This window comes from Phaethon lepturus, unplaced genomic scaffold, assembly GCF_000687285.1.
Source record: "Phaethon lepturus isolate BGI_N335 unplaced genomic scaffold, ASM68728v1 scaffold16597, whole genome shotgun sequence".
NCBI lineage: Eukaryota > Metazoa > Chordata > Aves > Phaethontiformes > Phaethontidae > Phaethon > Phaethon lepturus.
The window spans coordinates 20,604-33,909 of NW_010549948.1; the positions used below are offsets into that span (position 1 = coordinate 20,604).

Sequence of the window (13,306 nt, forward strand, 5' to 3'; positions counted from 1 at the left end):
CCCTTTCCTCCAGCTTATACTTGAAGCAGCCCAGTTTCCTTGGAGTCGCCCAGGTCTTGGGGCGGCAAAGTCAACGATCCCTTACAGATATGAAGAGGGGAAATAAAAATTTTGTTCCTGACCAGTGCATAGGCAAGGTCTGTGCAAGTGAGGAGGTCTCCTTGCATCCCTTCCCTTCACATGGTCTCTGTTACCGTGATAGCTGCTGGGCCAGTACCACACAGTAATGGCTCGTCCCTGAGCTGCTTGGATCATGAGGTAGGGAGCACTAGAAACGATACCAATGTCTTTTCAAGCCACCAAGGATGAAACAAGGTCATTAAAAAAAGATCTTTTTGTTTAGGCAGATGTGCCGGACATACGCTTTTTGGTGTCCCAGGCAACCTGATTTTCCTATAATTCCTTTGCCAAAGCCTTTGAATTAGGAACTGAGGAAGAGTTTTGCTTGCAGATAATTTTGAAGGGGTAGCGCAATGGTTTGTGCACCTCCTTTCTAGATCATCTAACATGAGTGTCTTCTCTGGAATTCTCAATTGAAAGTACTCTGAAGCTAACAGCAAATTAGGGTTTGGTATAGTGAATATTTTAAGTTTTAAAACTTCCTGGGAAGTTAGAAAGCTTAGCCTTTACCAGGTTTGGGAGTGTAACAGAAATGTCCCTCCAGTACACATTACTCCTCCATCTCCTTGTGCTTGCTAACCTCCCCTCATTCCCAACCAGCATATAAAAATCCCATGTAAATGAGATTGTCCCAGCAGCTTGCACAAGCTATGAGTTTAGAATTTCAAAAAACATCAAGTATCCCTATCTCATGCTCAGAAATTGGAGTTGAATCTAGTATCTCTCCAAATGCTTAGCTCCTTGGAAAGTGTATAGACAATAAGGGATTTTTTTTTTTTTTAACATATAATTGCTGTATCTTAATACCTTAACTGGCACATTTTGAGATGTCACTTTCACAAACTTTCTGAGTTTTAATTTAGAAGGCTAATGCTGGGTTTCTCTGGAAATCTATCTAGCTGTAAAAGCCTTTTATGATTTGTATTTCTGAAATCATAGTTTTGGGGTAAGACCCCACTTACAAAGGAAAAGGAATGTTTTCTCTATATCCTTTCATATTATTTAAGAATCTGCCTGGGGAGGAAAGAATGAAGGTTTTAACCCCAAACACATTTTTGATCAATACTATTAGCAAGGTATTAGAAAGAAGCAAATGAGACGGGAAGCAAACGTATTTAAAACATAATGAAGTAAATGAAGCAGTTATTTAGGGACCCAGACTAGTATATAAAAATGGTACACAGTTTGTTCTAAGTTTCGTATGTTCTCAGGAGACCAATAATGCTCGTAGAAGTACTGAATAATCTGAAAATTATAAATTTATTTTTCTAAAGATCTGGCCAAGACGCTTGCTATTTGTTTCTGCTACAGAAGTATGTTCAGTAGTTAGCACCTTTGTTTTGGACTCAACTTTTGCATTCTGTATGCTGTGCTAAAGGGTTGACTGGTTCAGTTCAACAAGACGCATCTAAAAATAAAAGGATGCATTTTCAGGAGACATTACCAGAAGACTTGCAAGCAGAGATAGGGGAGTCTCTGTAGGGGACTGCTTTGTATGTTGGATGTTTTTGTTGAATACCTAATAAGAGTAAACAGTATCAAATAACAGAACCAAGATTGTAGTTTTGGTTTTCGGGCCTGATTAAAATACGTTCTCTCAGACTCTTACTTCCCCTTCCTCTCCCCACAGCCAGTTTCTCTTGTGCTCCCTTGTGTTTCCAACATTAAAGAGCAAGCGTACTGTTTTGGTGGGGGTTTTTTCTGCTGTGCAGTAAACTAGGAGTTTGCTGTAGTGCCCATCCATACACAACATCATTGCCCTTCTACTCTAGAGCAGCAGTGTCTTGTCTCCCGTGTACCAACAGGAGACAGTGACAGGTCATAGAATGAAGCGCATAGGAGGAAATGAAGTTAGTTTATGCAATAGCTTTACATCTTCTTTAATGAGGCAGCTGATTCTTCTATGCAGAGCCAGCTGGGTGACTTCAGGATCTTTTAAAAGTCCTTTTGCAAGATTCTTCAAACACCTTGGAGACTCCATGGAAGCTGTGTGGTAGCATTTGTTGCAAACTGTCAAACATTCTTTCTGTTGTGTTTAGTAGGCTTGGGTGGTTAGCAGCTGTTTGAAACAGATTTGATCGAAAAGACTGAAGAGCTTGAAAGATGATTGAAAAAGTTGGGCTAAACTTGTTCCTGAAAAAACAGCAGGAAATGCAGAAATGACATTAACTCCATGTTCGCTTTTGTTCATGTTAAAGAGATTTAAAATCCAATATGTTACATCTGGCAGAAGAGATCACGTTTATTTTTCTTTTGACATCTGAAAGATTCATCTTCTATCCATCTTCTATATACTTCAAAAAAACCCTGAAGAAATCTTTTTAAATTCATCCTTTTGATTTGATACGGCTATATCATACTTGAAGTAACTTGGTAGCTATTTTTCTCTTTTTTTTTTTTTTAAGTTACTGTGTTAAATCAAAAAGTTATAATTGTTATGGATTTCTGACTTCCTAAAACCTTGAAACATCTTGAAATTATGAAAAGTGAAAAATTGTAAACAGTTCTTCGGTTCTTACTTGAAAGTGAGAAATATTTTGAAATTAAAGTTAGATATATATTTTGGGGATTGTCTGCCTTACACGTGAAGAGAGCTCTGTTTAAGTCATAATTGGTTAGGCATACTGTATTTGATGTCTTACATAAAACCTCAGCTCTCAATGTCACATAGGTAAAAATTGGTCTTCGTAAGGGAAAAATGAAATTTTCTTTTAACTGTCATGGTTTCAGAGAAGATTTTTAAATATGACCATGTCTAGCTATAAATTTGTAAAACAGCTGAGACAAAAGTTACTTTCTTTTCTTCTTGTTGACCTGTTTCAGACTTGTGGCTGTTTGGATTTAGCAGGTTTGGGGGGGGGGAAGCAGTTTTTTGGTGTGTGCTTTTTTTTTTTTTAAGTTGGCTTTGTTTCATGTAATTTTAGGATAAAAGCAGTACCTTGCTGACTATCATCTGTGGAAGCATAAAGCGATACAATTAAGCAATGTTTTTTCTCTTGCAGATTAGTTCTAATATTTTCAGAACACTTCCACCTAGTGATAACCCAGATTTTGATCCAGAAGAAGATGAACCAACTCTTGAAGCCTCATGGCCCCACATACAGGTATAAAATTCCTTTAAGTTCAAGCCCTCTTGTAAGGCAAGAGCTGTGGGTGGATACTTGAGTCATTTTTGTGCCTTTGGTAAGAATGCCAAAATTGCTTTTATAATACGGTTGAATTTCTATACTTGGGAGGGGGAAAAAGTACTTTTTCTAATGTGTATAAATATGGCAGAATGTAAGTCTTCCAAATTGCTTAAATACCTTTGTTTAACGGAGTGATTGCACTGTTAAAGCATGGTATATGTATGTCATAAAAATATATGCATATTTGGGGTAATTATGCTCTTAAGAGGATTGTTTTCTGCACGTGAACAACTTTTTTGTGTGATTTCAATAAAATATAAGTGGCTGTTAACAGTTTGGTTTCATGTCACAGTAACAAAAAAATGGACCAATAGCTATTTCTTGCTTGAAAGCAAAAAAAAAAAGGCTATCTCATTCTTCCCACCCTGTTTCCTCTCTCCATGCATAAACTTTACAATATAGGCCTTGTTGTTTGGTAACAGTTGGTTAGTTATTCTATTGTTGCACTCCTGTGCCAATCTCATGATTTTTATAGCATTGCTGTATCAATCACGTGATTGACTTGCAGTACTGCTGAATTTTTTTTTTTTTCCCAATTAACTGTTGAACAAGCCTAAATCACTTGTAATCATCGAAGTTCATATCTCGGGTAGTTCATTGTCAAATTTAAATAAGTACTTAAATAAAATTTACACAGCAAAGGTCTAGTAGTGGGTAGAAGATTAGTAGCTACCGTGCATCTGCATAGCATTCTCTCCCCTCTCTTAAGGGGAGTTGTAATGTATCAAAGAATGCTCTTGTTTTAAGAACTGGACTTCTAATATTGGCTATAAAAAGTACATGTTCAGGATAGTATTTGAGCCTTAAACCAAGTAGGAAACAGGTTATCACAAAAAACAACTCTGCAGGCCAAAGGCTGTGATAATGATTATCTATCTTACATATGGCCAGTTCCAATTCATAGGAGAAATGGCTGTAACTGAACTAGATGAGAGACTTGATTTTGGAGGGGTGGGAGGGTGCAAGGACTATGCAAATATGTCTTACAGTCAATAGCGGCATCTGACTTCAAAATGCCCCTGTCTCTCAGAAGTGAAATTTGTAAATATTTTCTCAGTTCACTTTAGGTCATAAGTAAATTATAGTACTTTCTCTATAAAGACTTGTGTTTTCTGTGACCAGCTCACTTGTGCTTTAGGCTTGTCTAAGATAAATTGAAAAAGGTTTGTAGCCTGTGGTATTATTTGAAATTTTATTTTCGGCTCTTTGCTTTGCCCTTTTCTAAATGTGTGTTGGCCAGGCTGTCTGATAGTTGATTGTGGATTTCCCTCTCCTGCATCAGTTGTTCATCCTGTCCTTGGAATATATTGCTCACTGCTGTTTTGCTGGCTGTGATTTGTGATTGCTCAGTTACAAATTCAGAATTCTATTCTGATTGTGCAGTCAGGTAGCCATTTTTCTGGGAGGGAAAAGAAAAAAATCTGAATCTCCACTCTTCTTTGGTTGAATCTGTTGGCATTTCACTATAAAATAACATGATAGGTAACGGCTTAGTAAGTTACCAGTTTGTGTAGTCACAACAAAAGACTCTAGAACTTCGGTAAAATGAGTGCCACTTGAAAGACGTTGCTTTCAAGCAGTACTCAAGGTGGTTTGTAACAGCCAAACTAGGTTGAACAGGTGGGCATTAAAGCCACTGTGTATTTTGGAGCATGGGGAGTTGCAGAGTTGGTGGAATTGTTAGCTTAAAGCAGTAATATTCTGGTAGCCTCTGCAAGAAAGAAGATTGTGTCACCAAATTAATAGGAGTTTATATTTCATAGCTCTTTGACCCAAGCAGATCAATTTTGAGAACCAGAATTACTAAATCCAAGAGTTTCCCCCGATGTAGTATTTCCAATGGTAATGCTTCAGTTAACCTGAACAAAGTTGAGCATACCTGTGTCTTTTTTTTTTTAAGGTAGGAGCCACCAATGTCTGTGGGTACAATCCGTTCTTGTCTCCCTAGTTTATAGTTGCTGTGCTTCTGAGTTTGCAAACATTAATATATAGGAGGAGGGAGAGGCTCGCTATCCAGAAATGGCCATTGCAGCTTACTTCCTGAAATGCCTTGGATAAAGATTCATGGGTTTCTTAAGGCTCCCAAGGATTTCCAAAGTTATTTGATACCTTTTTACCACTTGTGCATATTCTAGGAGCAGTGGTGCTAATTATCAGGAAGCTAGACGATTCTGTAAGCATCATAACTGCATAAATAATCCAGTGCACAAAGCTTCCCTGCGATACAGCTCAGAAACTGGATTTTTGAGCACTAATTTTTTTTTTTCCTGAAAGCTCTTCAAGAACAATAGCAACAGTCGTGGTTCTGGAATTGCATGTGTTTGTATGAAGCATTCAGATGGTTACTAATGCATATTCTCCATTTATTAAAAATGAGACATGTATCTGATTAATTTGTCATCATATATTGAGAATCTTGCATTAATACTGACTTTTTGTATTTTATAGATGAAATGTACCCTGGTTTTGACCCTAATTGATATCCTAAACTTAATCTTGGACAGCTTGTACCAAGATGTTACAAAACTACCGGTGGTTAACCGGTATTCAGAACCAGTATCCCTTCCTTTCTCAGCTCACAGGCTTGCAAGTGCTTGGCAGAGCTTTTGTTTGGATCTCTGTGACTTTGCAATCCTTGAGTTTCATCCTGTATCTATTACTCCAGGCCTTCAGGATCAACTTGTCCTTTCTTATTGATAACCTGACACACTTTTCTCCCCCCCCTTTTTTTTTTAACCTTTACCTTTTCCTTTTTTTTTTTAACCTTTACCTTTTCCTTTTTTTTTTTACCTTTACCTTTTCCTTTTTTTTTTTTACCTTTACCTTTTCCTTTTTTTTACCTTTACCTTTTCCTTTTTTTTACCTTTACCTTTTCCTTTTTTTTTACCTTTACCTTTTCCTTTTTTTTTTTACCTTTTTTCTTTCTTTTTCTTTTTCCTTTTTTTTTTTTTTTTTTTAAACCCTGGTGGTATGTTCTGACACTGTGGCATGAACTAAGTGGTTATCACACATGACTATTATTTGTTGTGGTCACTGGTAGAAATATAGGAATTTATTACAGAAATAGTTAATTAAATTTAATTCCAAAATTAATTCTTATGAAGCTGTACTAATAACCTCCCTCCAGCCATATGTTTCCCATTTCAATATGAACCTCTAATGAATTTACCTTGTTTCTGGCTTGAAAAAAGATAAGTAGAATCATAGAATGGTTTGGGCTGGAAGGGACCTTTTTAAGGTCGTCATCTAGTCAGACTCCCCGGCAATGAGCAGGGATATCTTCAGCTAGATCAGGTTGCTTGGAGTCCTGTCCATCCTGACCTGGAATGTTTCCAGGGATGGGGCATCTACCACCTCTCTGGGCAACCTGGGCCAGGGTTTCACCACCCTCATTGTAAAACATTTCTTCTTTACGTCTAGTCTAAACCTCCTCTTTTAGCTTAAAACCGTTACCCCTTGTCCTGTCACAACAGGCCCTGCTGAAAAGTCTGTCCCCATCTTTCTTCTAAGCCCCCTTGAAGTACTGGAAGGCTGCAGTAAGGTCTCCCTGGAGCCTTCTCTTCTCCAGGCTGAACAACCTCAACTCTCTCAGCCTGTCCTCAGAGGAGAGGTGCTCCATCCTTCTAATCGTTTTTGTGGCCCTCCTCTGGACCCGCTCCAACAGCTCCATGTCTTTCCTGTGCTGAGGGCTCCAGAGCTGGACGCAGGACTCCAGGTGGGGTCTCACCAGAGCGGAGCAGAGGGGCAGAATCACCTCCCTTGATCTGCTGGCCATGCTTCTTTCGATGTAGCCCAGGATATGGTTGGCCTTCTGGGCTGCGGGTGCACATTGCTGGCTCATTTCCAGCTTTTTGTCCACCTGTACCCCCAAGTCCTTCTCGGCCGGGCTGCTCTCAACCCCTTCATCCCCCAGCCCCTGTTGATACCGGGGGTTGCCCCAACCCAGGTGCAGGACCCTGCACTTGGCCTTGTTGAACCTTATGAGGCTCACATTCCTCGAGCTTTTTCCAGGTCCCTCTGGATGGTGTCCTGTCCCTCAGGCATGTCAGCTGCACCACTCAAGCTTGCTGTCATCTGCAATTTGCTGAGGGTGCACTCGATCCCACAGTCTATGTCACTGATGACGTTAGTAAACAGCCATGGTTGGTCTTTCTAAGACAGAGGGTAGAGTATGGAAATATTTAAAACTATACTACTATACTAATGGGTTGTCTGTTGCCCAGCTGTTAAAAATTCTGTCCTATGTTGTCTGTTGTGCAACTGAGTGCTATTGTGTTTATGCTCAAGACAACAAATTAAGGCTGTAAAGGGAAGCTTGGGTTTAATACAGTTACGTAAAATTCATGTACATTTGAACTGCTATGAAAAGCTCTTGTTACAGTCTGTCAGAGGGGAAGAAAGAGTGAAGGGGAACTTATGTTTCTGAGTTCCTGCTTTGCAGATACAGCATACCCTCCTCGAGGCTATGCGTAAGTAACTGTCATCTCAAATGTTCTAGATAAAAGGTACTTACTGTCAAGCACTTCTCTCAAGTGAACTTCATAATTATTAATTACTCAGGTGTTGGCTCTCAGTTTAATAAGTACTCTTAGTGGTACTAGTTGAAATACATGCCTGTGAGTATGACCACAGCTCTGTGTGGGTTTTATTTAGAAATCCAGTCAGTGATGTCTTTATGTATCTAAATTGCATTTTAGTATTATTTCTAATCAGTTTTTAACTAACATGGAGTTAAGAAATAGGTGTTGAGAACATAAGCAGCCCCGAATGTATCTAAACATGACATCTTTCCTCTCAATTGTGCCTTAGTTAAGAGTTGCCTTATGTGTATTTTTATAAATCTGCCATTGTTATGGAAGTACAGTATTTTGTGTCTTGGACTTCTAATGAACCCCAAAATATGGGACTTGTGCTCTGGCTTCTTTGTGCCTCTCTGCTACCTCAGGCCCTTGCTAGCTCTATCTCCTCTCTGTTTTTCTGTCTGCGGGCATTGTGGGATCATAGCAGATGAGGGCTTGAACTCAATAAAAATAATACACTACAAAATATAAAAGATGTTAAGATAAATCTGCAGAAGGTTGTTTAAATTGAGCGTCCAGGATATAGAAACCTAATGTTAAGCTAAACTTTTAAGTTTCTGTGTATTCATTCAGCTTTTTAATATGACTTTAATTTTTGGAGTTTGCAAATGAAACTTAATTTCAGGAACACTTACTTAGCAGACTTTTCTTCATCTGTTTCAGGAATTATGTGATTTTAGAGCACTTAATTTTACCCTCAGTGTTGATAAGTGTTTGGTAACTTATTTCTACATAATAAATTCTTAATATAGTAGGAAATGTGAATGTAATACTTAGAACTTGTTTTTTAATAGGGATTATTTTAGTAGACTAATAAATAATCTTTGACTCTTCTGGGAATTGAAAGTGTTCTTGATACTCACTGTAATTCTTTCAGTAAATTCTGGTAGAGGCTGTGATTAAGCAGTGATGTGTTAGGCTTCAGTTTCCTTTTGTACCTTTTAAGCATGTGAATAGTCCCACTGACTTGGTGGTGGTGGGGCTTAGATCTGTGTTATGGTGTTCTTACTAATGTCAACATTTTCATTTCAATGTTTGTAGTTGGTGTATGAATTTTTCCTGAGGTTTTTGGAGAGCCCAGATTTTCAGCCTAGCATTGCAAAGCGATATATTGACCAGAAATTTGTACAGCAGGTAAGTAGAGAGTTTTGCCAGCCCCAGATTTAAAGATGACCTCTCAAGCTTAACTTATCAGATGACCGTACAGCTAAGGAAATATTAGAGCTTTCATATTGACAGAGGGTTAAATTTTAGTTGTCCCAACAAGTGGTTTCTGCCAAACACTAAATAAACAGCACAACATACCACACAGGCTATATGCAATTAGTAACTTCGGAAGCACTTCGTTTTCAGGTATTCAGTGCTTTGCAATACAAGATATTTATAATTTGTAAATACAAGTTGTGTTTTTAATGATTTGTAACTTACTTCCAGTCAGATCAATAATGTGCTGATTAAATTGTTGTAGTGCTTTTATGTTTTTTATGTTCATAGATTTATCATGGGAAAACTTACAGCAAACTTTTTTCCTGTAAAAAGCTCATATACTTACCGTACATGACGTGTTCCTACATCTGCTAGCTTGTGTCTAGGTAGTCTCATTCTTTCTACTCTTGTGTGTTAACCACAAAAGGAGAATCCAGTAAGAAAGTACATAGGAAAATCATGCTTCAGCATGCAAAGTAACTACGACCAAGAAAGTGAAGTGAGATTTCATATTAAATATAACTTCTCAAGGAATTAGGCTGTAAAATACTCGTAACAGTTTTTGTCCAAGGTTAACTCAGTGGGGATTTTTTTCACCCTGTCAAAATACTTGTTGATCAAGGAAAAGCTCAGTATCTGAAGAGTGACTGCTGGCAGGCCATCACAGTACATCAATAAAAACATAAATAAAAAAAATTAAAAAAAGTGAAAACATAGATAGACACTTTCTCTTCCTACCTTCTCTGACTGCATTTAGTTTCCACTTATTTGGTTTTACTGTTCCTGTTTGTAGGTGTTTCCTTCTTCTGTTTTATTTGACTTTCCCACAAAATTTAGGCCTGAAGCTGCTGATGAACTATTGGCTATGGGTATCCAATATACTAAATGACCCGTGGTTCTTAAGAGCCATACTGCAGAGTTTCAATTCCTGACATTTTCACTTGATCTTCCTCTAGAGTACGAGAAAGACAATGCAATGAACAGCTAGCTATATATGGAAAAAAAGTGGAGTAGTGACCCTGAGAAATTCCTCCTAAATATAAAAATGAAATGAGCCTGAACAAAGTTCCTGAACAGCTGTTTCCAGTCCCTTATGCTGCTTGGTGTAGACATATCTAAGCTCACAGACTGGACTGAGCAGGAGACTGTAGTGACTTTTGAGCTAAGTTACTGACTTGTTTAGTGCAGTTAGCATTTCTGAATGTGATTTTAACTTGGATATGCAGGGGAAAAAAATAACTAAAATAATTGTCTGTAATGGGATTGGAGTATCTTTTGATGTCTTCAAGTGAGTATAGTCTTTTCTGTATCCTTGGAAAATTTTCTACAAGAAAAAAATGTGCAGAAAACCTTGCTAGCTTATTGTGGCATATAGTCTGTATTAGAGAATCAGTTAATAATTACATGTCTTATAATGAGGGGGTCATAAAATCATTAATTGTGAAATTTCTTGTATAGGAATACTTTTGCTTAACCTTCAAGACAGGTAGCTTTTTGAAATAAGCAGTATAGGATTTTAATTAAGAAATTGTAAATATCTGACATGGATTTGATTCATTCTGATTTCTTAAAGACCAAGTGTAAACCACTTACCTAAGGTTTGGTAATCTCATTGTTACACTATCAAAATAAAAATGAAACTGTAATAGTTGTTGGAATGGTTTTAATGTCTGTTCCTCTTTCAAGGGAATGAAGCTGCTCGTTTATTTATCTTTTTTAAAATCAGCTTTATTTTGAAAATGGAATGTTGATATCCAAATGAAATTTTTGGTTAAACTGATTCTAATTTTTCTAATGTGAACTTGTAAATTAAAGCTCAAATCTGTTAATAGCATAACAAAACTTAAGTTTTTCAAAAACAATACATTTCAATTTTATTTTTAAAGTTGTTGGAGCTCTTTGATAGTGAAGACCCACGAGAACGTGATTTCCTAAAGACAGTTCTTCATCGAATTTATGGAAAATTTCTTGGTTTAAGAGCATTCATCAGGAAACAGATTAACAACATTTTCCTCAGGTATGTGTGTGTCTGTGTGTGTGACTAGGTTGAGGAATGTTTTATCTTGCCTTCATGGTCTGGGTCTGCAGTGATTTATTCTTGAAATAAAAGACCTGGTTTTGGTCTGTGATCTGGCTTTCAAGTATTTGAAGATTATTAAAGGTTTCGGTTTTTGATAGTTGTCTTTTTTCGTAACAGGTTTATATATGAAACAGAGCACTTCAATGGTGTTGCTGAACTTCTTGAGATATTAGGAAGGTAAGTTTGATCTGACACAAAAAATATAAAATGTTACTGTGGGTGTTTGCTTCAGCTTTTTTGCTTTGGGAAGGGAGGGAGAGGAGAATTATTATAGCAACGAGTGATGAAGTGCAGTCACTCATTAATAGTGTCTGGGTTACCATGTGAATATCAAATTAGGATATAGAGTATAAATTATTCTTTTTTGATGCAAGTTTTAAAGATGGCTGGCAAAATATTTCTCAAGGGTCCTTGTTTGTCAGGAATATCTACTCTTGCGCTTTTTTAATCTGACAGATGACTTGTTCTTTTTCTGAATCAAAGAACATTAACATTTGCCCGTATGCTGAATGAAATGCTTTAATCTTCAGCAGGCTGGTTTTCTTTAAATTCTGTTCAGGAAAGCGTTTTAAGTGCTAGGGGTTTTTTAGTTATCTCTTTTGACATTATTTCACTAATTTTTAACTTTGAAGTTTTTTGTGGTAGTATCTTACTGGTTTTCCAAAACAGTCACATATACTTCACAGTAGAAAATTTTATAAATATTACTGGTCTAACTGAAAATCCAAACATTGTGAAACTATTGTGGAACAAATTTTCATGAAAATCAAATGAAAGGGATACCATTATTTTCTCAGATTTATCAAAAAGGTAGTGGTGGTGGGGAAAACCCAACCTTTTCCTGAAGGACTTTTGTCTGTTATACGCCTCATCAACTCTTAAAAATAGGATTACTGAATCAATGAGACAACTTTTTAACTTAGTTTTTGGAGGGAAAGGTTGTTCAACAGTCTCAAAACAAATGTTCAAACTGCACTGTTAAAATAGTTCAAAATTGTATACCTTTTTTTTTTTTCTTCTGCAAGTTGCTAGGGATTGTGGGTGAAATGGATGGAATGCTTCCTGATGCGTCTGTCTAAGCTTTACAATTAGACAGCAAGACTTACTGTACATGATTTTACTTAATGGAGGTCACAATAAAAATACTTCAGCTCATCTAATAAGTATTATTTGACCTCTGCTATGGTTCTCTGGTATTCCTACCAAGAGTCTAAACTCGCATGATACCAACATTTTAAAGGTTGTGCATATGTGGAGCTATTTTTATGGCTTTAAAATAATCAGTTTTAGAAATGGAACTGGAAACAGAATGTCTCTTGAATTTACAGAAATTCTTGACTTGCTAGGAAAAAGTTCTTTTTTAATAAAAATAAATCCTGCTTATTCATGTTTTCAGTATTATCAATGGTTTTGCACTGCCACTGAAAGCAGAACACAAACAGTTCCTTATGAAGGTTCTGATTCCCATGCATACTGCAAAGGGATTAGCTTTGTTTCATGCACAGGTAAGCTTTTGTCTATTTCTAAGAGTGGTGGGGTTTTTGTATTTGCTTTTGAAACTGAATTTGAAGCAGTGTATGTTATAATATCAATATTCAAAAGTATTTGCAAATTCAGTCACTGCTGTTTTTAAAGATCTTGCAGATCTTATCTCTAAATGTTAATTTTGGGATAATATTTAGCATATATTAAAAGTGAAAGAAACAACGAGTCAAACTGTCAACTGCAATGGGAAGGGTTTTTTTGCTTGCTAGTCTTGTCGCACCTTAAGCTTCATTTAATCCCAGGACCTCGTGCCGTTACCACTTCCTTTATGTAACCTAAATGCTGTGTATAAAGGAGCCTTGAGTCTGGCTCAGGTACTTGTGGCCTGGTACATGGTCAGGTACTTATTTCAGGAGTGCTTTTTTTAGTTCTAAAACCATACCAGTGATGGGGAGGAGAATGTTGGATATAAATGGCAGAAATGTATAGTAGCTCTCTGGGTCAGCTAGAAATTATGTAGATCCATGACACGCTGTCAGAATGCTGCAGTTCTTCATTCGACTTCCATTCTTACACTTTGCACAGACAGTCAGCATTTTATTTGAGGAATAGCATATATCCTTCCCAGATGTATGGCACTTGAGTAT

General features: G+C 37.1%; 1 protein-coding gene across 1 annotated transcript in view; it reads left to right on the forward strand.

Moving 5' to 3' along the window:
- PPP2R5A (protein phosphatase 2, regulatory subunit B', alpha) overlaps positions 1 to 13,306 on the forward strand; it is a 44,326-nt gene that overhangs the window by 20,597 nt on the left and 10,423 nt on the right. The window contains exons 3-7 of the mRNA XM_010290413.1: positions 3,123 to 3,224; positions 8,930 to 9,022; positions 10,981 to 11,111; positions 11,292 to 11,351; positions 12,571 to 12,679. Coding sequence (XP_010288715.1) covers positions 3,123 to 3,224; positions 8,930 to 9,022; positions 10,981 to 11,111; positions 11,292 to 11,351; positions 12,571 to 12,679 — 495 coding nt within the window. The remainder of the gene's footprint in view (positions 1 to 3,122; positions 3,225 to 8,929; positions 9,023 to 10,980; positions 11,112 to 11,291; positions 11,352 to 12,570; positions 12,680 to 13,306) is intronic.